The sequence below is a fragment of the Anabrus simplex genome, chromosome 4 (genome assembly GCF_040414725.1).
Source record: "Anabrus simplex isolate iqAnaSimp1 chromosome 4, ASM4041472v1, whole genome shotgun sequence".
Lineage (NCBI taxonomy): Eukaryota > Metazoa > Arthropoda > Insecta > Orthoptera > Tettigoniidae > Anabrus > Anabrus simplex.
Window position 1 is genome coordinate 57,325,187 of NC_090268.1, and position 27,448 is coordinate 57,352,634.

The 27,448-nt window shown below is 37.9% G+C and overlaps 1 protein-coding gene across 2 annotated transcripts in view; it reads left to right on the forward strand.

The window, feature by feature from the left end:
- Positions 1-27,448, forward strand: part of gwl (serine/threonine-protein kinase greatwall) — a 221,217-nt gene that overhangs the window by 173,044 nt on the left and 20,725 nt on the right. For both annotated transcript variants that reach the window (XM_068227454.1, XM_067146201.2), the window contains exon 10: positions 7,127-7,274. In XM_068227454.1, the coding sequence (XP_068083555.1) occupies positions 7,127-7,274 (148 nt within the window). The remainder of the gene's footprint in view (positions 1-7,126; positions 7,275-27,448) is intronic.

The following is a 27,448-nucleotide window of genomic DNA, read 5'->3' on the forward strand; positions in this document are numbered from 1 at the left end:
CATTAAACTAATAAATAGTATAACCTAATAGCCTACCTACTTACTAGCTACTTCAGAATTATGTTGTGACTACCTTTTTAACACTGCAAATAAATCCATCTATTATTTAAACCTCCCTGTAAGAAGAGGACAGTGAATGCAAATGGGTATTATTTTCAAATGAGCTGAGCTCGAGAGTCCATTATAGCATACGATTCTTTCAGTCTAGCATGGCTCACTGTATGTCTCGCTGCAGCGGAAGCTCGGCTCTCGGCGTGTCCAGTGAGCCGATAAGGAGCCGTGTGTATCATGTGTCTCACTGAGCCGCGCTCGTTCACGATTCTTTCGATGTGCCATGATTCACTGTATGCCTCGCTGCAGCGGAAGCTTGGCTCTCGGCGTGTCCAGTGAGCCGATAAGGAGCCGTGTGTATCATGTGTCTCACTGAGCCGCGCTCGTTCACGATTCTTTTGATGTGCCATGATTCACTGTATGTCTCGCTGCAGCGGAAGCTCGGCTCTCCGCGTGTCCAGTGAGCCGATAAGGAGCCGTGTGTATCATGTGTCTCACTGAGCCGCGCTCGTTCACAATTCTTTTGATGTGCCATGATACACTGTCTCGCTGCAGCGGAAACTCGACTCCCCGTCAACGTCCAGTGAGTGCGCCACTCAGCACTGTCCGCTGGGAGTAAGCTGAATCATGTGCCGTGAGCTCGCCTTTCCTGTGAATCGATTCACTCGGACACTTGAATGAATCGATACACTGCTTCGAATCATGCATTCAGTAGCCAACACTACTCGTCACGTCTTGTGGTTCCTGCCCCCCATTCACTCCGTGTTCCTTCCTTTCGTCTCTGGCACCGAACTCCGACCTCAGCTCCTCAATCCTCGTCTTGGACTCCCTCCTCATCTCTTCACTGATAACCTGTATGATCTCCTCTACCGTGGTGTCTCCTTCTCGTTGCAAGCTCTTTTCTAATGCCGTATTTTCCTTGGTTTTTCCTTTATTTCCATGCCTGTCTTCACCAACTAAACTATCTGTAGTTCGCATTTCTTGTACCCTCTTCCCCATTACCACTTCCTTCTCATTCTGCTCCATTTCACGTAATTGCGTTACTGTCCAATATTTGGTCCATTGACCATTGGTTACCACTAATAATTGACCGTTGATGTAGGCTCTTAACCCTTGCAATCGCACCCGGACCAAATGTCTTTTCAGGGTGTTTATATTCTTGATCCCATCTCTTCCCATATCTCTTTTAATCCAAATTTTTGCTCCCTGTATATTATCCGCTCCTCTTATCACTATTTCCGCCATCAGGGTGGAAAACAACTTCATTTTTATCGGTCTATTTCCCCGTGCTTTACCTACCCTTCCCACATTGTCAATATCAGCTTCGCTAAAATTGATTTTCATCATTTTTTGGATGACTTCCACTACTTTGTATATAGTCAGCACTTTGTCCTCACCTTTTTCCTCCGGGACCCCATATATGAATAAGCATTTATTCCTGCGTGCTTGGTTATCATCTTCTACTACTGACTTCAACTTTACCATCTCTTCCTCCATCTTCCTTATTTTCGTCTTGAGTGATGTAATTTCTCTCTCGTTAGTTTTCACTTTGGTCATTGTTTCCTCCTTTTTTCCCTGTATCCGTCGTCTTATATTTTCAAGTTCTTTCACGTGTTCCTTCATCACATTTTTAATCTGTTCAAACGGGCAAACTTCTTCTACAACTTCTTTGACCACTTTTCTTATAACCTCCACGTCTTCCCAGTTCATGTTGCCACTGTGAGTCGGACCGGGATTTGCTTCCACGCCCCCTATAATTAACAGTACCATAATCACCGCTGCCACCTGTATTATCTCACCCATCATTCTCGTTTCTACTTTACCTCCTTCACTCCAGGCTGTTTCCATCTTCCGTCTTCCCTGCCATCTTCCAATAACCACCCGATATTGGTCCACACCAATCATCTTCCTCTTCCCTCCCGTCTTTCTTCCCACTCGCCGCACACACTGCGCTCCCGCTCTACCAGCACTGTCCGCTCCTAACGTCTGCTTCTGTCCGCTGCTTAGGTAAGACTGACCAATAGACACCATTTGACTAGACCTAACGATAGCAACCAACACACATTTCATCCACCAATGAAAAATCTAACAAATATGACTTTCGATGAAACAGAATCCATTATACTGAGTAAGGGACCCAAACATAATTGGGGAAACAATTCAGTCTTCCAAAATATCACTACAATCATTACAGGAACTGAGAACGCCGTAAACAAAATACCTCATGAACAACGCGATGAAATTCGATACGAAATTAGGAAAAGATTACCACAGTATATTAACAAAATCAGTAAGGAGAACAGCAACAAAGGTACCAAGAACAATATACAGATTAAAAAACTCAAAAACAAAATCAAACAGAACAATTTACTAATAACTAAAGCAGATAAAGGCAACACAACTGTCATCATGGATAAAAACGAATACATAGCAAAAACCAAAATCTGTTTTCAAGATGAAACTTTTCAAATCAAAAACAAAGACCCTACTAACAGCATCCAAGGAAATCTAAAAACATTACTAAAAAACACCCATTTTCTTCTAAACGAACAAGAAACTGCAAAACTCATTACAATGAACCCAGGACTACCAACCGCTAGAGCATACCCGAAAATTCACAAAGACAACGTCCCAATGAGACCTATAATAAACTACAGACCGAGTCCAACTTACAAACTGGCACAATTTATCCAAAGATTCCTCAAAAAACACTACGTATTTTTATCCAAAAAAAAAAAAAAACCATACGAAATTCAATAGAATTCTGCAACATCACAAAAGAAATAAAAATAGAACAACACCATAGACAATTTTTTTTTTGCTAGGGGCTTTACGTCGCACCGACACAGATAGGTCTTATGGCGACGATGGGATAGGAAAGGCCTAGGAGTTGGAAGGAAGCGGCCGTAGCCTTAATTAAGGTGCAGCCCCAGCATTTGCCTGGTGTGAAAATGGGAAACCACGGAAAACCATCTTCAGGGCTGCCGATAGTGGGATTCGAACCTACTATCTCCCGGATGCAAGCTCACAGCCATGTGCCTCTACGCGCACGGCCAACTCGCCCGGTACACCATAGACTAACATCATATAATATAATAAACATGTACCCGAACATACCCACGCAAAAAACCGTAAAAATAATAGAATCTAATCTCAAAAACCATAGCAAACTCAGTACCCTAGAAATAGAACAGTTCATAAAATTACTCCATTTTGCTATCAATAACAACTATTTTAAATTTCATGACACCATATATCACCAGCAAGGTTTACCAATGGGATCCCCAACATCAGGCATATTAGCTGAAATCTATATAGATTATATAGAACACCAAGAAATCCAAAATAATAGACAATATTTTCTTCTGGTGTAGATTTGTGGGTGATATATTTGTCATAATAGACAATAGATACACTAATGAAACCAAAATTTTAGAACAATTAAACGAAATAGACCCGCACATAAAATTCACCATGGAAATAGAAAACAATCACACCATAAACTACCTAGACTTATCTATAACTAGGCACGATAATTATTTATCATACAAAATATACAGAAAACCCACACACACATCCAATACAATAAAAATAGACTCCACCCACCCTAACGCACACGAGAAAGCAGCATATTATAGTATGATATATAGAGCCTTTAACATACCATTAACAAAAGAACTAAATAAAGAACTCAACTTGATCCATGAAATAGCCAGACAAAACGGATATAAAAAAAGAAATGATCAACAAAATCATACACAAAATAAAAAATCAACCCAAATCCAAATTAATCAGAACTGAAAAAACCAAGAAAGATTACATACTATTCACTTACAACAACACCCATATATATCCCATAACGAACATCTTCAAGAGACGAGGCCTAAAATAGCCTATAAAACTACACACAATAATATCAGCATTCTACATAATTCCAAATCCATTAACAATAAAAATCAATGCAGCCACTCAGGAGTCTATCGCATGAAATACGACTGTGAAGCCAGTTACATTTTACATACTGGTAGGAACTTCCAGATACGTTATAATGAGCATATCAATGCAATAAAATATAGACATTTTTCAGCCATAGGACAACATATCGAAGATTACAAACACAAATTTACAAATATTGAAAATGACATGCAAATTCTGAGTACTAATCCCAAGAGCCCCTTACTCAGTATAATAAAAGAATTTTATATAAACCTAGATCAGTATGTCAACCCAAATTTTAATTTGAATGAAATTACAGAAAAAACCAACAGTCTTTTTGATGCAGTCATCCCCCTCCTAAAAAAACAATTATCTAAAAAGAGTTAAGAAGCAACACCCGATACACATAAATGAACCGCCAAGAAACACCCCCCACTCCAGTCTCACTCTCCCAGCAGCGGCTCCTTCTATCCCTTCAAACTTCCCCTCCGCAGCCACAAGCAGCAGCTCTAGACAAACACGCAACAGTACTCGACGTGCTGCCGTGTAATGCACAACAGTGTCAACATCTATAGTAAGTACAACGCACTCTCTTTTACCTCTAACGAAAACCTAGTAGATGCAATTTCTTACACACTACGTTTTTACTTACAGATAAATACGGCCTACAACATAAAAAGAAGAAGCCCTCACGCTATCTTTCAAATTCAAGATATCAAGTATTGCAAAACACTTGATAAAATTATATAACATCAAATTAAGGAGCACGTCACCACAAAACAAATTTTTATTCTTACATAACGCATTTTACTATCAACTCAGCAACGGTATATATTGAGTCTTGTACATATATTCAATATGCCTTGAACTGAACACTAGATAACTACCCAATTCTTCAAAAACAGTGTCCAAGTCATTTCAAGACGCTCATACTACCAGCAGAAGAACACGGTGAAATAAACAATATAGTTATTGCAAGAATAAATCTCCGAAATGTTTTAATCAGTTAGCCATAAGTTTTAATGTAAAAAATAGTGGACACTTCAAGAATATTACTATCAGTGCATACATAACATTGCAAGTTTCAATTTTTACGCTGATCAAAATAACAAATACATTTGCAAATGACATGTCCTTTTATACTATGTAACCCTTTTATAATCCAGGAAGAGAGGACTTATTTTATTATTTTAATAGTATCATTTGTTTTAGACGGTCTCTTGAATTGGACAATTGTCATGACTGTACAATATTTCCCATTGTGCTATTTTAAGAACTATATTTATAATTGTCAGCTGAGGATGACCCTTGAAGGGTCGAAACCGGTACTGTGAATGATAGTATGTAAATAAATGTATTGATAAGGTGGAGGCTTCAGTATCAATTTTATGTTGTAGCTACAATCAATACGGAAATGAAACTCATAGATTATGATTAGTGGTCCTATCGATAAATACTGTATAACTAAAGTTATATAGAATTAAATTTCCGATCATTTATGTCTTATACATTTTTATCGTGCCAGCTATGATAACAAACACATTCATGAATTTGTATTTTTGTGCTAAGTCCACATCAACGCTGAGCCACGAGGAAATGGGTGAACAGAATTTAATGAAAATTGGTATATAGAATCGGAGAATAAGAAACTACAGTCTAAGCTATAAGCAATTGTATTCACCCTGAATGAAATAGTAGTTTAGGGGAAGGCGCCTAAATTTTCATTCTTAAATACCTATGTTATTGGTCCTATCGAAAAGTACTACATAACATAATTTATAGAGAATACAGTTTCCGATCATTTATGTTTTATACAGTTTCACCGTACCGACTATGATCAGAGTGGTATGTGAGAGTCGGAAGAAAACTAAATGTGAAGGCCTACAATATCGAAAGCTCATAAAATAGATCAACAATAACATTACGTTGACCATTGATTGTTGTGAATTTGTGATGTTCTTTGTCTCTAATATTGCCACTCACCTCCGATAGGTGAGATTACTTCTGTGTACAGAGTACAACAGCCTACCTGAATATTGGAGGGAAATAACAGGGCAGTTAGATAACTTTCTTCTCTAGCATACCATTCCTCTGGTTCATATGTTTTCTGATACTGCTGGTACCTAACACACTGGCTTGTCGTAATATTCCAGCTATTCGATCCCTACTCTGACGCACTGATTGGATTAATCAGTGTGATCGGTTAACGGAATAATGGCAGAGGTTCACTTCCCAGTCTTCACATAAAAAAAGACGTTTTTGTCACTTCCCCGTTGCGCTTCTAGGGTAACGTTAAGAGCTATGCAATATATTACTATCTTACTCACAACATGTACCGTACATAACCTAGAATTCTGTATACAATGTAGAATTCTGTCACGAAGCACGGGTACATCAGCTAGTAATAATAATAGTAATAATAATATTATATGGTCTAGAATAATATAAGCTGTTGCATGGATTCTATACAAGTACTGAAGGTTATTGGTCAGTCTTAGGTTAGTGGACACACTTTGATTGTTTTATTATTTTAAGGAACAACATTATTAAGTACTGATGGTGGTTGATCAGTCTTGGGTATGCATAATTGTATATTTTGACATAAATATGTCTTATGGCTAGAGATCATCTGAAATTGGCAATACTAAACGTGTGATGCGATGTTGCATAGCAACCATTGATAGATGGCCATGACCAAGAGGCATATTAAGACATATTTATGATCATTTGATTGCTGGTGGTTTTGTGAATTATTTTCCGGCTCCATGGCTAAATGGTTAGCATGCTGGCCTTTGGTCACAGGGGTTCCGGGTTCGCTTCTCGGCAGGGTCGGGAATTTTGACCTTAAGTGGTTAATTTTGCTGGCACGGGGGCTGGGTCTTCATCACCATTTCATCCTCATCACGACACGCAGGTCGCCTACGGGTGTCAAATCAAAAGACCTGCATCTGACAAGCCGAACTTGTCCTCAGACACTCTCGGCACTAAAAGCCATACGCCATTTCATTTTTTGAATTATTGCTGTCAGATGAATCTCTTGCCTTTTAAAGAAAACATTTTGTAATACTTATGTGAGTAAATTTATTGAGTAGCAGCTTGTATTTATATTATCAGTACATACAGTGTATTAATATTTCAGGCATCATATGTTAGTCCTATTCCTACAATAAACCAGACTCCTTACAGAACTCCTAAATCTGTTCGTCGTGGAAAAGTATCCAGTGAGCAACGTATCCTAGGCACTCCAGATTATCTTGCTCCAGAGCTGCTGCTTTATCAGGAACATGGTAAGTGTGTATTATTCTATTCACTTTTTCTTTTCATCTCAGTGGTTATGACTGAATCATTACGTTAGCTCTGGGAACGAGTGTTATTTGTTTACACGCTTGCGGCCTTCTCAGGAAGGATGTTGTCAAGCGGTGCTCAATGCTGCCAACCTCTCTACTTAGGAACTAATGAGTGAGCGGTGCTTCGATAAGTGGTGGTGGTGGTGGTGGTGGTGATTATTGTTACACCATTGGTCTGGACTGGTTCTTGCCATGAGGACAGTTAGGATAGGACCTGGACAAGGCCTGTGATATAGGGACAAGCAAAGGTGGTCTGGGGGCATAAGCCCCCAGGTTAGAAGCCACAAAGCGGCCTTAGGCCTGTAGTTTCGTGTGGAAACACGATTGGTCTGGGCTGGGTCTTGTCGTCCGGACGGTTAGGATAGGATCTGGACAAGGCCTGTGATATAGGGACAAACAAAGGGGCGCTTTTATTGTGCTGGGGTTGGTAACGGATTATAATTATCATAATTGTCGGGAATGAGATAACATGCCACTTTATGTTGGCCACTAGGAATGCAAGTAACTACTTCAGCAATGAAAATGGTATGTAATACTCTTCATTAGGTTATAAAAGTAAATGTAGTTCCTGGGGCAGGATGGTGGTTCCTGGACATTGCTATGAACACATCTTCCCTCTGAGATGCATTCCAAGTAAGATTTCATTAATTTCCATTTACTTATAATGTTAGAATCACTTGTCTCCAGGGCTGGAGTTTTACCATGACTGATATTTGTGAGTGATGAAAAGTTTTATTTTTCATAATGTTTATCCCAGCATTCTGCACCTCCACCTGAGTGATGAACTCATTCTACAATTGGACTAAATAGTAATAATAATAATAATAGTAATAATAGTAATAATAATAATAATAATAATAATAATAATAATAATAATAATAATAATAATAATATGGATAACAACAGGCTGACAAACTTCTTAACCTAGCACTATCCCCGAAAACACTTGATTAAGGAAATAAACGAAAAACTACAAAAAATTATTTCCAAAGAAACCAAAATAGAACAAAATTTAGAAGCTTAGTAAGCAAACATAAATTTGCAGAGAATCCTAAAAGAAAATCTACAGGATGAACAGAAGAACGCAGAGAGGAACACACTGAGTGAATGAATGAAGAGGTATTGGAAAGGAAAGAAGCAGCATTGTACTAAATAAGTCCAAACGTGCTCCTTACTTGAGCATAACAAATTATTATTACACTATTATTATTATTATTATTATTATTATTATTATTATTATTATTATTATTATTATTATTATTATTATTACCTTTTTCTTCTTTCTGGCCTTTTCCCAACACATTCGGGTCAGCATATGGTGTTGATTTGGTTTGGTTCTACAGCCGGATGCCCTTCCTCATGTCGGCATTATGTTAAGGGATATATTCAGTATTGTGTGTCTCAGTGTGGTGGTTGGTAGTGTTTTATAAAGATAAAGAGAAGTGCATTGAGATGAACAAAAAGAAATGTATTGAGATGAACACAAACACTCAGTCTCCAGGTCAGAGGAATTAACCATATGCAGTTAAATCCTTAATCAGGCTCTGAATCAAACTTGGGGCCCTCTGAACCAAAGGCCAGCATGCCGACCATTCAGCCAAGGAGCCGGACATAAACTAAGCATCAGTTAGGTAGATGAGTTCATTAAGACACTAGAATTTGCTTTCAATAACAACAATTTCCTCTTCAATAATATCATTTACCTCCAACAGGGACTACCCAGGAGTTCCTCAGCCTCGGGTATAATGGCCGGAATTTATCTGGACCATCTGGAATATAATGTAATAAATAAAACAGACATCTTTTTCTGAATAAGATCTGTAGATGATTATAGATGAGAGCAAAACTAATGGTCTGTTAATTCTAGATCAACATAATACCTTAAATCCCTTCATAAAATATACAATCAAAACAGAATCTAATAGATCCTTGAATTTTCTTGATGTAACAATAACCAGAAACAGCGGCCATTTTTCATATAATATTTACAGGAAACCCGCTCAAACTATCAATATAATAAAGAAGGATTCAGTACACCCCATTCACAAAAAGTATAGTATAGTATGTGGAAAAACAAGCAGAAGAGTTGGAGAGAAAAGAACATCTTGGGGGAATGATAAAGTGAAAGAAGCCATAATGAAAAGGAATAAAGCCAAAAAAAGCTCTTGATGTGGCTAAGTCGGATAGAAGAATCAACAGCGGCCAAATAGACAGCAATAAATTGGAAGAGATGGCAAAAGAATATAGATACAGGAAGTTGGAGGTCAAGAGAATTGTACGGGAAGAAAAAGAGAAAAGTTGGGAAGAATTTACAACTAAACTGGAAGAAGACAGTAAAGGGAATATGAAAGTGATATATGGAACAGTAAAAAGTAAAAGATCAGATAAAGAAGCAATTACAGCTCTGGAGACAGAAGATGCGAATATAGTTCGCGATATGAAAGATATCTGGGATACAGTGGGACAGTATTTTGACAAGCTCCTAAATGGCCCTGATGAGATCTCTGTTGATGATGTAGGACAGAAAACAATAGAGGAAGATGTCCCAGTTACATGGACAGAAGTAGAGCAAGCTCTCCATAAGATGAGAAGTGGTAAGTCAGTAAGAGCAGATGAAATTACAGCTGACATGATTAAAGCTGGTGGTCCACCAGGAATACAGTGGCTGTATAGAGTTCTCAGAACAATATGGAAGGATAACGAAATACCTGAAGATTGGACAAAAGGGATGATAGTTCCTACCTTGAAGAAGGGGAGTAGAAGGAAAAGTGAAAATTACAGAGGCATTACCCTCCTATCACATGGCCTTAAAATTATGGAGAAGATCATTGAAGCCAGAGTAAGGGGTATACTATAGCCTATCTTAGAAGAGGAACAACATGGCTTTAGGGCTGGAAGGAGCACAACAGATCTGATATTTGCTTTGGGGATGTTAGCAGAGAAACACTGGGAAAGAGGAAAAGACCTAATTATTGTGTTTATGGACCTTGAAAAAGCGTATGACAATGTACCTAGATCAACTATTTGGAAAAGTCTTAGAAAACTTGGTGTACCGGAGTACCTCGTTAGGAAGATCTAAATGCTGTATACTAATTGCAAAAGCTGTGTCAGTATTGGAGATGGTCACTCTGAATGGTTCAATACAACTAGAGGAGTACAACAGGGAAGTTGCCTTATCACCTCTTCTATTCATAGCATTTATAGATACCATTTTAAAGGAACTAAAAGGAAAAAGTAATAAAGATCTTCTGGCTCTGGTGTTTGCAGACAATATGGCAATATGGGATAAAATAGAGGAAGGAGTGCAAAATAATCTGAATGTATGGTGTAAGAAGTTTGATGATTATGGAATGAAATTGAACCCATCAAAAACAGTAGCATTGAAAATCAGCAGACATAATACATAATGCAACATAAAAATACAGTACCACCAAGTTGAAGTAGTACACCAAATCAGATATTTAGGAGGTATAATGGCCAGTAATAATAGAGCTGAGATAGAAATAACACACAAAGTAACCAAAGGCTCTAACACCTACTGTGGAATGAGGTCGTCTCACAAAGAACAAAAATGATCCTGTACAAGTCATATTTCATTCCTATCCTTACATATTCTCAAGAAACCTGCACACTAACATCAAAGGATTGTAGTAGGATTCAAGCCTGTGAAATGAAATTTCTTAGATCTGCCCTCTAAAAGACACGACTTGATCACGTGAAAATTGATGAGATCCGATCTTATCTAGGTCTAAATGCGTCTGTGGAGGAAAGACATAGGTCATCTAGACTTAAATGGTTTGGGCATGTTAAACGAATTAATAGCACAAGGTTACCATGTGCTTATTTCGAAAAGAGAATAACAGGTAGAAGACAAGCTGGAAGACAAGAAGAGGATGGATGGACCAACTGACGGAAGACATGGAGAGAAGAGGATGGAATTGGGAATTTGTCATGGACAACAAAATCTTTTCGAATAGGCAACTTCTGAAGACGCTTGTTTTCAAACAGCCTACCCGGTTTGCTGAAGGACAAAGCGATGATGATACAGAGCATTCAGTGTGCCTCTATCCAAATTAGACTTTCATATTGAATTAAATCTAATACGTTCAATAGCTAAACACAATGGTTATAAGAAAGATTTTGTAGATAGAATAATTAATAAAGTTAAACATAAACCAAAATCTCACTTAAGTAAAGCGACCAAACAAAATAACAATTTTTCTATTTTCACATTTAACACTGAGCCTGGACGAGTCAAGATAGTGTCCCTACCCTGTGCCGGTGTGATTTAAACTCTCAGGAAAAAATCACAGTTTTGTAAGTTTTTGCAGTATAAATAAACAAGTTTATATACATATTCTAGAAAAAGTGGACTATCACATGAAATCAATTCAAAAATGCTTACTTTCAGCATTGGAAATAAAATCAGGCAACAATATTGGTTTATTATGGTATCCTTGTTCATGCACTTGAATTTCTAATTCACTCCGAAAAGTTCTATAGTTTTCAGTTGCTGAACAACAGAATTACATATTGTTATTCCCAATACCTAGCTTTGGTATGGTAACACTCAAAACATTCTCCTATGCAAAGACCTAGTCATATTTACAGCAATATACAGTCGTCATTTTCTTCACAGCATGGCCAGTGTTGTGATGGGACTTGTTGTAGCAAACCTTGCACGTACGCTGCGAGTGTCCTTCCTTCCTCTCATCCACTGCAGTTATTCTGTGTGAAAAATAATCTCTACCTACCAGCCTTCCTGCAGATGGTGCTCATGATTCTTCAGTAATTTCAGCAGCAAACACTACTCACCAAATCATCTGCCAAACATTCACAAAATTTCGATAGGGGAAGAAAAAAACAGGCATGTTCACAGGATCAATGTCTTGTTTCCATTGTGTTCCCATGCTTCTCACCTCCTTTTGTCTTTTTGCAACTGGTTCTTCGGTGATTAGGAGCTTGTAGATTTTAATTTTCTTCTTCACAATCACTTTCATACAGATCAGAATCCGAATCGTTTACAAGTTCCGTAATAATCTGTTCACTTATCCGTGAGCTGTATGCACACGTAGGATTTCCTTTACTTGTACCGAATGTGCAGAATGTGAAGTTTTTGAATTCTTGTTGAGAAGAAAGTAGACACTGCGCGTGGTGATATTAATTGGTGGAATTCTAAGTTCATAGCGGGAAACAAATTGGACCTCGCGCTGTGGTGTGTGTAGCTTAGCTGATAGAGTGCGACTGCCCATCAACACGGCTTGGTTACTCAATACACCAACTGCCAAATTATCCGCTTAAGCTGATACAGTGTTTAGTCGACTCTTCTTCCAGAGAGTATCAACTACACATTTTGTTACTCAGACATTGTACATACCTGTATATTTTTTTATATATGTGTCAGGTTACTTTGTGTTCATTCTTATTGCCATAGCACTCGGTCCACAACCGTTATGTATCACCAGGACCTACAGAATTCCATAAGTCTATAAATTTTAACAACACAGAGCACCTTATTTGTACTTTTGTTCCAGAATTATTAGCATGTATAATGTACTTGTATTAATTATTACTCACCTACATCACACGTAATATTTCATTTTCAACATTTCAACCACACTTCATATTGTAAAATTATATTTTTCATAAGACTCTTACTGCTAGAAAACATGTTTTAGGAATTTGCCATATATTTTGTGTATGTTTTAATATGGCTGATGGTGACCCCGAGTAGGGTTGGAACTAGTCCCATGTAATGTAAATACTGTAAATACAACTTAGTATTGAATAGGTGGAAAAATCTACTGTGCATTATTTATATGTTATCTCAGTTCAATACGGACCAACAGTGTGAAGTTCATAACCCGTATTAATATTCGGGGACTTCAATGCTGACATATTACAGCAGACAAGTGAAACAAGCAACTGCTAAACATATTCCAGACGTGTAACATGACAGTATTGCCACTACAACCGAGTAACCACACTATCGGAGCCATCTCATCATCTCACACTCTTCTTGATTTAATGGTTACGAATAATCCTCATAAAATTTTGTATTATGGTCAGATTCCTGTTCCATGCATTTCTAAGCATGACTTGATATACCTGTCATATTCTCTTAAAGTACCAAAATATAAAACGAAATATAGCACTTACAGGGACATTAAACACATAAATATGCGTGACTTTAGATTGGATAATTAAAATTCTCCTTGGGAGGACATAATTAACATAGATGATATTGATATGAAACTACAAAAGTTCAATTCCCTCTTACTTGGTCTCCTCAATACGCATGCTCCGAAACGTAGAGTTAAAGTATCTAGACTTCCCTCACCATGGCTAACTGATGACGTTAAACGCATGATGTCCCATCGAGATTCATTACATCGGCTATATAGATAAACCAGTCTCCTGACATTCTTGAACAGTATCGGTCTCTGCGCAACAAAATTAAAGTATTGATCTAAAATAAGAAATCCTCTCACTACCAACAGCTAGCAAATAATAATATGAATGCCAGAAGCACATGGCGAGAGCTTCGCTCCATGGGAATAGGGAAACTTGAACCTAACCATTGTAACCCAGATATATCACTTGACAACTTAAATAAACACTTCTCTGACGTTAAAATTAAGCACCAACCACAGATTATAACTCATACAATTAATAAATTACTGACTAAACTGCCACCAAATAGACCAATATTCAAATTCCATACTGTTAACGAAACAGAGGTGAAGCGTGAAATACTTTCGATCAAATTCAATGCCACTGGAGTTGATGATCTTCCCATCATCATCACTAAACATATTCTAAATATTATTTGCCTAGTAATTACTCACATATATAATTTCTGCCTCAGTTCTGGAACATATCCAAACATATGGAAAGATGCAATCATAAATCTGGTACCAAAAAAATCTCCAGCTGTATCTCTATCAGACTATAGACCGGTGTGTATACTTTCATCTCTCTCCAAACCCTTCGAGCGGATAATCCATCGGCAGCTAACCGAGCATCTTAACAAATACTCTTTGTTTGATCCAGTACAGTCAGGCTTTAAAACCGGACAGAGCACGACTATTGTTCTATTATAGATGACATTAGATACGCAATGAGTGAACAGAAGGTCACATTACTTACTCTTCTTGATTTTAGTAGTGCATTTGACACTGTAAACATAAACATACTGTTGGCCATATTAAAATCCCTTCATCTAAATCAGACTGCTTTACAACTCTTTAGCTCTTACCTCACAAACTGCAGATGAGTCATTATAAATAACAAGACTTCTCAATGGGCAATGAAACACACAGGAGTACCCCATGGTTCTGTACTTGGACCATTGCATTTTATATTGTACATAAACGACATAGTATCTCGATTTAAAAATTGCAATTATCATATGTATGCGGATGACCTCCAAATATATTATCACACAAAACTGGGAGATATTCGTATAGCAACTGATAGAATGAATGCTGACGTACAAAATATATCATATGCTTATGAAAATTCTATATTAATAAATCCCTCCAAGACAAAAACTATTATAGTTGGACAATCAAAATTAATAAACATAACAAAGACCTTATATATCCCTTCACTCACTCTACCTGGTACCAAAATTCTGTATGAAAGTTTGGTAAATAATCTAGGTGTTGTTATAAATGAAGCCCTAAATTGGAATTAACGCGTCACACGTATCTGTAACAGAGTATATGCCTCACTCCATCCTCTGAAATACCACTATAATATTTTACCATTAAATATGAAAGTCAGGCTTATAAGAACATTAGTTCTCCCTTCATTCTATTATTGTGATGCTGTATCATAGATGCTACGAAAGAACAAATTAGAAAATTACAAAGGACCATGAATTCCCGCATCAGATTTATATTTTCGTTACGCTACGACACTCATTTATATTTTCGTTACGCTACGACACTCATGTCACACCTTATTACAAGCAGCTTTCACTCCTGAAATTTGAAGAACTCAGTAATCTTCATGTAGCCGTGTTGGTGTTCAGACTGCCAACTGAGAGAACTCCCCAGTATCTGTCATCAAACTTCATATACCGTTCCTTCTTCACCAGCATAATACACGGTCTGTTACTGCACTTGCCATTCCCTTTAGCAGGTCAGCTGCCTATAATTGATCATTTATTGCGACGGGAACTAGATTATGAAACTCGGTTCCAAATAACATCTGCAGCAGTATCTCACTACAGTCTTTCAAGTCTTCCTACAGAAAGTACCTCTTAAATGCAAAAACCAATGGTGTAAATCTTGGTGTGTGCGTGTGTGTGCGTGCGCGCGCGTGTGTGTGTGTGTGTGTGTGTGTGTGTGAGATATTTAGTTAATTTTTAAAAATTAATTTAAACTTATTTTTTATTAAATTTCATTTAGTAGTACATCAATTTGTCTAGCTATTTAAACTAATTTATCTCTTATTAATTATGTTTTATTTTAAAACATTCACACTAAGGGTTGACGCAAGTGCGATAACAGGTATAACTTGAAAAGAATGTTCTCTCACCCATGGGTAACTAATGCAGATATCAAGCTCGAATAATAATAATAATTATTATTTTATAATTATTATAATTGTATGAATAGCTGTGAAGTGTTAACATTCATTTGGTATTAGTATTATTACATCATGTGTACATACGATATGATCGCATTGTTTTTGAGGTTATGTCAGTTCAGTTAATGTAAATACCTGTAAATTAATATTATAATTTATTCTTACCTGTATATATAAATTGTAATCCATAATTGTGAAACACACTGTAACTTCCAGAATGATAATAGGCACGAGAAGAATTGAAAATATTCTATACATTATAACCTATGTATTAGACACTCTAGAATTTTCACGAAGATATATTTTGTAATGTAACTTTCTAGAAGCCTGGCCAGGCACAAATATATAAGAAGACAATCTTGACGGAAAAAGTTAGTGGTTGTTTAGAAGAGTTATGGTGTAGCAAGTATATATCCCAGGCTGACATGCAATATTTGCAGTCTCCATATTGATATACATAGTCATCTGTTTTCAACTGTGTTTCAAAGTTGTAATCTCCATGTGCAGCGATTGGTAGTTGTTTTTAATAATGGCGGCTTTGTTGATATTCTCGAAGTGAAGTGTTTTATTATGATACTGTTATTAAGGTTGTGTGTGTGTGTTAATTTGTAAATACGTGTAAATAAAATAATTGTACCAACTGACAGAATCTCATGTGCGTCTGTGTGGCTACATTATGATGAAGAACTGAAATGATACCAATATATATACATTGTAGTACATATGTACATATTGGTATAATTAATATGTTGCATTTATTTTGAATTTATGTTGCAAATTAGTTTATTTTAAAATATTTAATATTGTCCACAATTTTTCTGTACAATGATGTAGTTAAGTGTAAGAGAGGACCATGAGTCCTAACTTCGCCACTATTAAAGACAAAAATAATAAATAAAAAACACTACATGCATGTCTAGAAAGAATGAGAGAAGGAAAAATGCCAGTGGGAAGATCTAGAAAGAGATGGCTATACCAGCTGAGAGAGGATGTGGGGAGAAAAGTAGGGAACTGGGAGTCAGTGTTGAGTGAGAACTTCTCACTAATTATATCCATGTACTTCTATCTAATTTTCTCGTCGTGGAGATTTTTTACCCTTATTCGTTTGCAGACAGATTTCACTTTCTCTATCCTAGGCCTAGAGAAATTTAGTTCACTACAGATCAGATAGTGGCCTGTTTCATCGAAAAATCCCCCGAAAACCCATACATTCCTAAAAGACTTCCTGAATTCGAAGTCGGTTAAGATACAGTCTATTATGGATCTGGTACCGCTACCCTTCCATTCGTAGCGGTGAATGGCCTTATGTTTGAAGGATGTATTCGTAACTGCTAAACCCATACTAGCACAAAAGTCCAACAGATGCTTCCCATTCCTATTAGCTTCGATATCTTTCCCACATTTACCAATCACCCTTTCATATCCTTCAGTTCTATTTCCAACTCTTGCATTGAAATCGCCCATTAGCATTATCCTATCTTTGCTGTTGACCCTGACTACGATGTCACTCAATGCTTCATAAAACTTGTCAATTTCATCTTCATCTTCATCTGAATACACTGAGACAATTCTCATCCTAATTCCTCCAACTGCCAAATCTACCCACATCATTCGCTCATTTACATGCCTAACAGAAACTATGTTGCATGCAATAGTATTCCTGATGAACATCCCTACCCCAGACTCTGCCCTTCCCTTTTTAACACCCGTGAAGTACACTCTATAATCTCCTATCTCTTCTTCGTTATCTCCCCTTATCCGAATATCACCTACTCCTAGCACATCCAGATGCATCCTCTTTGCTGACTCAGCCAGTTTTACTTTCTTCCATAAGCACCATTAATACCGATAGCTTTCGTTCGCCAATTTATTTCCAAGGAGTCCCTCATCTGTCAAATGGGAGTGGGACTCTGTTACTCCCGTAGGTCCGAGGCTTGCTTAAAATGTTCTGAGCTCGGTCAATTAATGAAGCAGGATGCTACCCTACTTACAGATAGTCCAAGTGAGGATCTATCCTCTAATGGGTTATGGACCACCAGTGGATTGTATAGCCCTAGCTGCCTGAGCACAAGGAGGGCCATGACTCAGAATATGTCCAGGATGCCTACTCCCATTCCATAGCAACTGGTATCCCGACTCTCAGGACCACTTACTAGACCACACAACCATCACCCATGGTTCAAGAAGTAGGATATGACTACAGTAACCCACACCATGAACCAAACCCGAAGTGGCATATTTTTAAAAATAAATTGTGGAAATGAAAGGAATGACAGAATTAAAAAGTACATTTGCTTTCTCTGTTGCTTCATTCAAATTATGCTTGAGATTGACATACTGATCTATGGTAATGAAACAATCTTCCATGATATTGAGCAGGTTGCCCTCTTGCAAAAGTTTTAGTACTTGAAAGACTTGGTCATTATTATTAGCCTTACATTTTGAATCTATCACATGTTGCCCCATATCTGTTGTGCCTCACAGCATTAGTATATTCCATGTAATGGGTACGAAAATTCCTTCCCATGTGTCCTATAGAACTCGCTGGGCAATTTTCGCTCTTCAATCTGTAGACATCTGAACCATTAAACTTACTTGATCTGTTGATATGTTTAGAAGCATGAAACCAAATATAATTATTACTAGGAGTTTTGGAAACTATTTTAACTTGATATTTTTTCAACATGTTGCTAATCCGGTGGATATTATCATTATTAACACTATGCGCCCGATGGTAGTAATATTACTACCATGCAGTGCGCACCCGAGTGCTGCTGTTAGTAATACTACTACCACGAAATTTGAAATTCAGTCACTCGAAAGCTATTAATATTATCGAATTAGTTTTTGTTTTAACGTGTTGTCCATTTCATTTACTATTGATATGTGGAGTTATCGATCAATAGTGATTGGTGGTGCAACTCTGGGACAAAGTTTCATAGCCATGTGCACTCAGCTAGATCTTGCCTAATTACTACTGACATACGCTCTGGTTCAATAAACTCAAATTTACGCGTGTGTTCTTAATGTTATTAATGCGGGTTCATAAGTTGGTAATAGTTGATGTAGAATGTCTTCAAAGTCAGTCATATGCCCAACTGTAGGAGGCCTGTAGACAACACCAATTAATACCTTTACTGGGGAAATATTTGCCTCCGCGAACATGAACTCGGATCTCGGCTCAATGGAGTGGCCAGATGTGTAAACTAATTTACAACTGATATCGTCTCTACAGTATAAAGCTACCCTTCCTCTCCTGTCAACTCTGTCATGCCTGTATAGACAATATCTGTTTGTATCAACCATGCTACTAGGAATGGACTTCCTTTACCAAGTTTCACTCACTCCAGCAATATGCACATTGCTCTTTTGAAGTAGAGCTCTAAGCTGGTCAATATGGCCTGGGACAGACTGTAAATTTTTATGAATGCAGTTCAAAGAATGGGGTTTGGTCATAAATACATTCTCTAGCGTATTACAAAGCGATGGGTGGGAAGAGAGCAAGTCCTGGGAGGGTGGGGAAGGGGAAGGAACAAGCCCACTGTCTAGCTGAAGGTCATTGCTGCACTTAGGGGAAGCCATAACGGTACCCTGTAATAAAGGCATTAGCCAGGAGAGAAAGCATGCTTCTTACCTTCGTATCTCTGTAGATGTATCACCAACTTGCACTTGCACTCAAACACGTACACACGACATAAAAATTAACTGAATTAAGGCACATGCACTGTAATATAAACCTATCCTAGGATTACTGCAATATAATACAGCCGTGGTGGACTAATCGGTTCATCTCAGCACCAAGCCTACGTAGAACAGAATCTAGTTTAGCAGGTGTATTTACAAAATATTTTTTGCTGCCACTGTCCATTAAAGTGACTCAACCATCTTGTGACTAAGCTCGCCTGCTCACACATTCCGTAGCTTTGTGTAGCATCTCCTTTCTTGTCTGAGTAAGAGACTGTTATTAACAATTGAGTACGCTTTAGAGCCCGTTTAGCACACCACACTGCTTCACACTCATGGTACCTAACAAATCTCGCTATAATGGGTCTTTTCCCATTAGCCACTGTGTCCTACGACCTTCAAGTCTGTGACATCTGTCAATACTGGCCATTGTCAGTTCTATGTTCAGTTTCTCCTTCACACTATTTAGAACCTTTACAGCTGTATCCTCATTAGGACACTCACAAACACCGTGATGAAGAAGGCAATTCCTCCTGGAGTATTGCTTTTGAGCATCCAGTCTTGCTTGTTAGCTTTCAGCTGAAGTGCTGAGATTTCTTGCTTGATGGATTCAAGATCAGCACTTATAGATGCCTGAAATTTACGGAAGTCTGAGTGCAGAGCACTGAGTTGTTCTGTGCTGTTGGTGTCCCTGCCTGCAGCCAAGGTTGTTTGTTCCAGTCGTTTCTAAAACTCATTCATTTGTTCTTTGAATGAAGATACCTTCGACTGTACTGCCTTCAGAGTCATGATGTTCATTCAAGACGGTGACATTACACTTGCTCAACAGTTACTATCACTTGCAATAACTAATTAATAGTTTACATGAGGATACGGCTGGTGTTAAGTGGAGTGACTTCACAAGTGAACTACACTGTGTGCCATCTTGAATATTAAGTGCTCTTGTGCCAGGCATTCACTTCATATATCTATACCATGTTAGTCTCAAAGTCCTTAGCTTCTCTTCTGTCGAGTCCACTTTTAGTTCCATTCTGATGTCATCATTCCTTACATGGTTCTTGGGTGTTTTTTGATGGGCAGTTCATAGAAACTTCATTTCACATGCTTGCAATTTACTAACTTCTCTCTCTTTCAGTGTCATGTTTTTAGACTGTATGTGAGAATGGGCACAAAGTATGACTTATACAGAGTCACCTTGGTTCTCATGAGCACTTTGTTATCCTAAAGTAGATGAATGTTTTACGAGGTTGTGGAATTACAGGTCATTACGTTAACAAATCTGGAACGGTAGGACGTACCCAACATCTTGAATAACAAATCCCACTATCCGTTTAACATAGTTGAAGGTCGGACATGAAGCTTTATACTTTGTAAACTGCGTAACACAACCTTTTATCTACATTGAAAATAAGTTTGACAGCAACTTCAACTTTTGGCTTCTGCACACATTCTGCATTCTGCCTGTTGTGTCTTAAGGCAATATGATTTCTAGTGTATTCACAATTCATCATGATGACACTCTAGTTTAATACACATATCTCAGATACACTACGTCATATAAGTTTTATGTTTGGTTTTGTTTCCGTAAGATTGGAGTTTACCTTGGAGCTGTTTGAGATTATAAAAGCTTACTGCTGTCTATAAGATGAAGATCTATTATTAATTTCAGACACAAGGCTTTGGATTGACAATGTGATAATTTTAATCACTCAAATTATCACGTTTTAAGAAGTGTTTAGTGTCTTCTTTTTTTTTAGATGTAATGTAAGTTAGTTTTTAGAGACTGTGGTGTAATTTTAATACTGACAGTTGACTTTTTAATATGTTCGCTATTGTTCAAGGTCATCATTTTAAGATTAAGTTAAAGCTGAGGATGCTCATTAAGTGAGCAAAACATGTCCCATAAAGAGATAATCACACGTACATTAGAAGTTTTGAATTAATGACTTCCATGAATTATATTAGGATAAGCTTATTCCTAAATATTAAGACAGAATTCTGGAGTACATCGATTGACATCTACTTATTATTATCATCATCGGAAGACTTTATCAAAGTGACTACACCTCGTATAATCTCGAAGAACCATTATCTATTTCCTACCATGATCAACATCATGAATAAAAAAATATCATCACACTAACACATGACAATTCACTATCAAAAGACTCGTATCACATGTGCTAATTCCACATAAATTCCACGTACAATAACATCATCATAATGATGACTAATATTCATCACAACCGCATATCACAAATGAATAGTCAGAAAATTATGTAAGAACATGTTATCTTCCAAGAAACAAATCTTACTCCCATTAAATTCATCTCGATGACTAAATAAACCATTAAGAATTATATATCACTGCATATGTACTCCTAATAAATCCATAATCTCAATCCGGTTCTCTGCACGGATCTATTCAAGTTAAGGAATTGGTGTGTGCAAGTGAAAAAGTGAGTTGTTCTTTTGCATGGCTACTAGCAGAGAGAAACTACTACATTCTGGCGTTCTCTCTGACTGGATGCGGCATTTTCCAGACTTACAGGCGCCTCCCTACTAGCTCGGAGCCGAACAAGCCTAGGCCTGGTCGCTCAGCGATTAGGGGCTTGCTTTGCCTCCTACTACTGGCTGGAGATGTCCACTTAAACCCCGGTCCCACCACTTGTGAAATGAAAACAGACATAAACATCTATTGTCAGAATGTGCAAAGCCTAAACAATAAGTTGTCTGATTGTGAACTATCCCTGCCAGACTTAAGAGAAGTTGACGTGATTGGACTTACTGAAACATGGCTCTCTTGGGCTAGTGACAGTGAACTACCACTCAGTGCTCATTAAAGCATATTCCGTCGTGATCGCGCAACTCTAGGTGGTGGAGTGTTGCTAGCAGTGAACAGTGCTTTACCGTGTAAACGAAGGACAGATCTCGAACGGAACTGTGAGTTAGTGTGGGTGGAGCTACTCTTTCCTCGACGCCCTGTACTTGTGGGATGTTACTACAGACCACCAAACAGCCCATTCAGTGACCTTGAACAGTGCCTGGACTCAGTCATTGCAGCTCTCCCTCATGGTGAAGTAATTTTAATGGGCGACTTTAACTTGTCTATAAAGTGGTCTTCTCCAACTACCGGACTGTCAGCTAACAACTGTGACACATACTTTATAGACAGTTTTATTAATGGCCTCGGACTGAAACAGTTTAATATGTACCCAACCCGTGGACCCAACACCCTGGACTTCATACTCTCCTCATTAGAACTTAAAACAATAACCACAGGCAGAAACCTTTTCCTGTGCGACCACCAGTCCCTTGATGCTACATTCCTCCTTCCCCACCCCTCCTCAAAGCCTCGCAGCAGGACATCCTACCGCCCTACCTACATCTGGCGCCATGCCGACTGGCCTGCAATGTGTCGTGCCCTGGAATGCCTTCCCTGGAGTCTGCTCGAAATAGCTGATATCGAATCGGCTCTTGACCTGCTGTACGACTGGCTGCAAGCTGCAATTAAAGACTTCGTACCTGCACAACGGGATACTACTAGCAAACATCAACGCTGGATATCACAAGAGACCAAACTGATACTATTTAATAAGAAGAGAGCTTGGCGCCTGTGGAAAGACTTCCCTAACCCACACACTCACAATACCTTCGTTAAAATCCGCCGCCATGCGAGGTTTATGGTCAGAAGAGACTACAAAAACCACGTAGACACTGTCACTGAAAACGTCCGCAGCAATCCCAAGCGCTACTGGAGTCTCATCAACACACGGAGAAGGACGGAGCGGATTCCTGTCAGCGTGAACCACAACGATGCAACAGCAGATGGCGCCGATCGCAATGAACTGTTCAACAGGTATTTCTTCTCCAACTTCTCCCCTCCCTTACAAAACCAACCGCTCCCTCCCGTTGCTACAGCTTCAAACAGAACCCTATCAAGCATAACTACCACACCAAGTGAAGTTCATAACCTTCTTCAAACTCTTCGTACCAACAAAGCTACCGGTGCCGACACTATAGGTCCTCTTTTCCTAAAAAATACTGCCAGCACTCTTTGCGTCCCTCTCTCTAAATTATTTAACAGATGTTTTGCCGCGAGCTATTTTCCTATTACCTGGAAACAGGCAAATATTGTTCCACTTCTCAAATCAGGCAACAAATTTAATGTTTCATCTTACCGACCAATCTCTATTCTCCCCACACTATCCTTTATCTTTGAAAACATTATACACCAGCGTCTCCTCGCATTCACTTTGCCGTATATCTCAACCAAGCAACATGGTTTTCTACCAGGTGGCTCTTGTCTAACAAACCTGGCCACTGTGCATAGCTTTGCATCACACGCCATTGCAGCTAAATCACAGCTGGATATCTGCTACGTAGACATTTCGAAAGCTTTCGATTCTGTTGACCATACTCTGTTGCTCCATCAACTCTCCGAACGATTTAATGTACATGGCAGTCTTCTGACCCTTCTTGCTGGCTTCCTACATAACCGTTGGCAGAGAGTGGTAATATCAGGCACTTCATCCTCATGGTTACCAGTCACCTCCGGTGTCCCACAAGGCAGTACTCTTGGCCCCTTGCTGTTTTCTTTGTTTATGGACGATCTGCCGTCCGAACTCAACGAAACAGTGAATACCCTACTCTTTGCTGACGGCTGCAAGATATTTAGGGAGATCAGGAATCTAGCAGATGCAGCTCTGCTACAGTCCTCACTTAATGCCCTCTCGAACTGGTGCCGTACTTGGAAACTTATCCCCAATCCACAAAAATGCAGCCACATGACCATAACACTGTGTAAATCTCCTCTACCGACATCATATTACCTATCGTAATCTATAATCTTCATTTCCGTATTGACGAATTACACAATTAAAAATAGGAAAGAATTTCCACCAATCAATACTTGTTTATTGCTTATATTAAGCTACAGGACCGGTTTCGACCCCATATACAAGGTCATCTTCAGCTGAACCATGAATACATATTTATATGATGAAGCTTTGATTAAATTGCATTGTCAAAGGAATGTCATATGATGATGTGCATTTAATCACATACAAATGGGGCATGTCTTAACGTGAATTGTCAGTATGTACAAAATTGCAACTGTATGTCTAAAATATTATGTTGAGGTCCTAAAATTAGTGTATAAAACATATCTTCAATTAAACTAACATATATATATGTACAGGATAAAATACAATATATAAAAAACATTTCGTGCACATGAACATTCGTATCTTGCTTGTTGGTCAATTCATCAACTCTCGTATTTAAGTCCCATTTACAGTTGTACACTCAGCTGCTGTTCTTGGAGTTTAAAAGATATGGTTGTAAAATTGCATGAGTAAAAGATTTAGTCTTCATGTGGGATAAAACACTTTCCAATTTAAAAAAAAAAAAAAGTTGCCAGATGTACGGATAAAATTCGGTTAAAATATGTTCAGCTCTGCTATGTATGTTGCCTTATGTTAGAATGAAATCTTGTTGTCCTGTGGCGTCCGTAAAATTGGGTTCAAAGTAATGGCTCCTTTCCCATTTGTAGCTGTGCAATGGTGTTATGTTTATCTGTGGAAGATAAGATTGAGCTGTGAGAGATATATGTTGGAGGAATGTCTAAAGGTTATGTGTGTAAATTTGAATATGTACTTACTATTGTTGGTGTAGCCGAGTTGCGTTTGACGTGCGAGCTTCTAGTGTACTACTTCGTGTTCTTCTTGGGCTCATACTAGCTGCTGTGAGGGAAAGGGAAGGAGGGGTAGGGAGAGTTGTTGCTGTGGGGGTAGGGGTGGATCTGGGTGTGTTGTTTGATGTTTTTCTATTACGTGTCCCGTTCTGTTTGTCAATTAACTTAAGGTAAGAGTTTTTTAGAGCGGGGATAACTGTATTGAAGATGATGATAGTTTTTTCTGTGATTTCATTTATGTTGTAATTTGGATTGGTGTACTGATCTAGAGTAATGTAAAATTCTTCTGTTATGTTGAGCAGGGGGCCTTTGGGGTTTATGTTTAGGATTTGCATATCGTTATCGATGTTTGTAAAATTGTGTTTATAGTCTGCGACATGTTGTCCTATTGAGGAAAAATGATTGTGTTTTACCGCATTTATGTGTTCGTTATATCAGGTTAGGAAGTTTCTACCGGTGCGTCCGACATAGCTTGTTTCGCAATTATTACATTTGATACGGTATAGCCCTGAGTGGTTGTATTTGTTGTTGCTATTGATTGTTCTGACGTTGTGTATGATGTTGGTACTATTGTGTGTAGTTCTGAAAGCTATTCTTAGGTTATGTTTTTTAAAAATGTTGGTTATGGGGTCTATGTGTGCATTATTGAAGATGAATAGTGCGTAATCTTTCTTGGATTCGTCTACTTTTGTTAGTTAGGTTTTGGGTTGGGATTTTATTTTGTGAATGATTTTGTTAACCATTTCTTTCTTGTATCCATTGTTCTTAGCTATGTCATGAATTAGTTGTAATTCTTTGTTTAGATCTTCTTTTGTTAACGGTATATTGAATGCTCTGTATCATGCTATAGTAGGCTGCTCTTTTGTGTGTATTGGGGTGAACGGAATCCATTTTAATTGTATTTGAGGTTTGCGTGGGTTTTCTGTATATTCTGTAAGAAAGGTGGTCATCATGTCTAGTTGTCGTTATGTCCAGGTAGTTCAGATTGCGATTGTTTTTGGTTTCCATGGTAAATTTTATATGGGAATCTATTGTGTTGAGTTTATCTAATATATCAGTTTCATTTGTGGACCTATTATCGATGATGCACCAAAAAAATATATTGTCTATTATGTTGATGTATGTGTGCTCTAAATAGTCTATGTAAATTTTGGCGATTATACCAGAAGCGGGAGATCCCATCGGTAAACCCTGTTGCTGATAGGTAGTATCATGAAATTTAAAGTAGTTGTTACTAATGGCAAAATTAAGTAATTTAATGAACTCTTCTATTTCTAAAGTGCTTAGATTGCTGTGGCTTTTTAGGTTAGATTCAATGATTTCTATTGTTTGTTTTGTGGGAATGTTCGGGTACATGTTTACTATGTCAAATGATGCGAGATTATGATATGGTTCAATCTTTAATCCTTTTGTTTTATTACAAAAATCTATTGAGTTCCGTACTGTTTTTTTAGCTAAGAATACGTAGTGCTTTTTGAGAAATCTTTGAATAAATTGCGAGAGTTTATAGGTTGGGCTTGCTCTGTAGTTAATAATAGGTCTCATTGGAATATGTTCTTTATGTATCTTAGGATAAGCTTTAGCAGTGGGTATTTGAGGATTCATTACTATAAGTTTAGAGGATTCTACTTCTGTTAAAAGAAAGTGTGTATTTTTTAATAAGATTTTGAGGTTCCTTTGTATGTTATTAGTAGGATCTTTGCGTTTGATAAGGAAAGTGTTATCTTGAAAACATTCTTTGGTTTTTAATATGTATTGGTCTTTGTCGATAATAACTGTGGTATTGCCTTTGTCGGCTTTCGTTATCAGTAGATTATTCTGTTTTATTTTATCTTTGAGTTTATTTATGTGTTCTTTATTAGTAGAGTTATTGTTTTGGGAGTTACTGTGAATTTTGTCGATATATTGTGGGAGCCTTTTTTTAATATCATATCTGACTTCATCTCGTAGCTCGTGTGGGATTTTCTGTACGGCGTTTTCTATTTCGGTGATAGTGGTTGTAATGTTCTGGAAGGTTAATGTGTTACCCCAATTGTGCTTGGGTCCCTTGCTCAAGATAACAGTTTCCATTTCGTTGAAAGTCGTATTTGTGAGATTTTTTACGGGTGGGTGAAATTTGTGTTCAGTGATTTTGTTA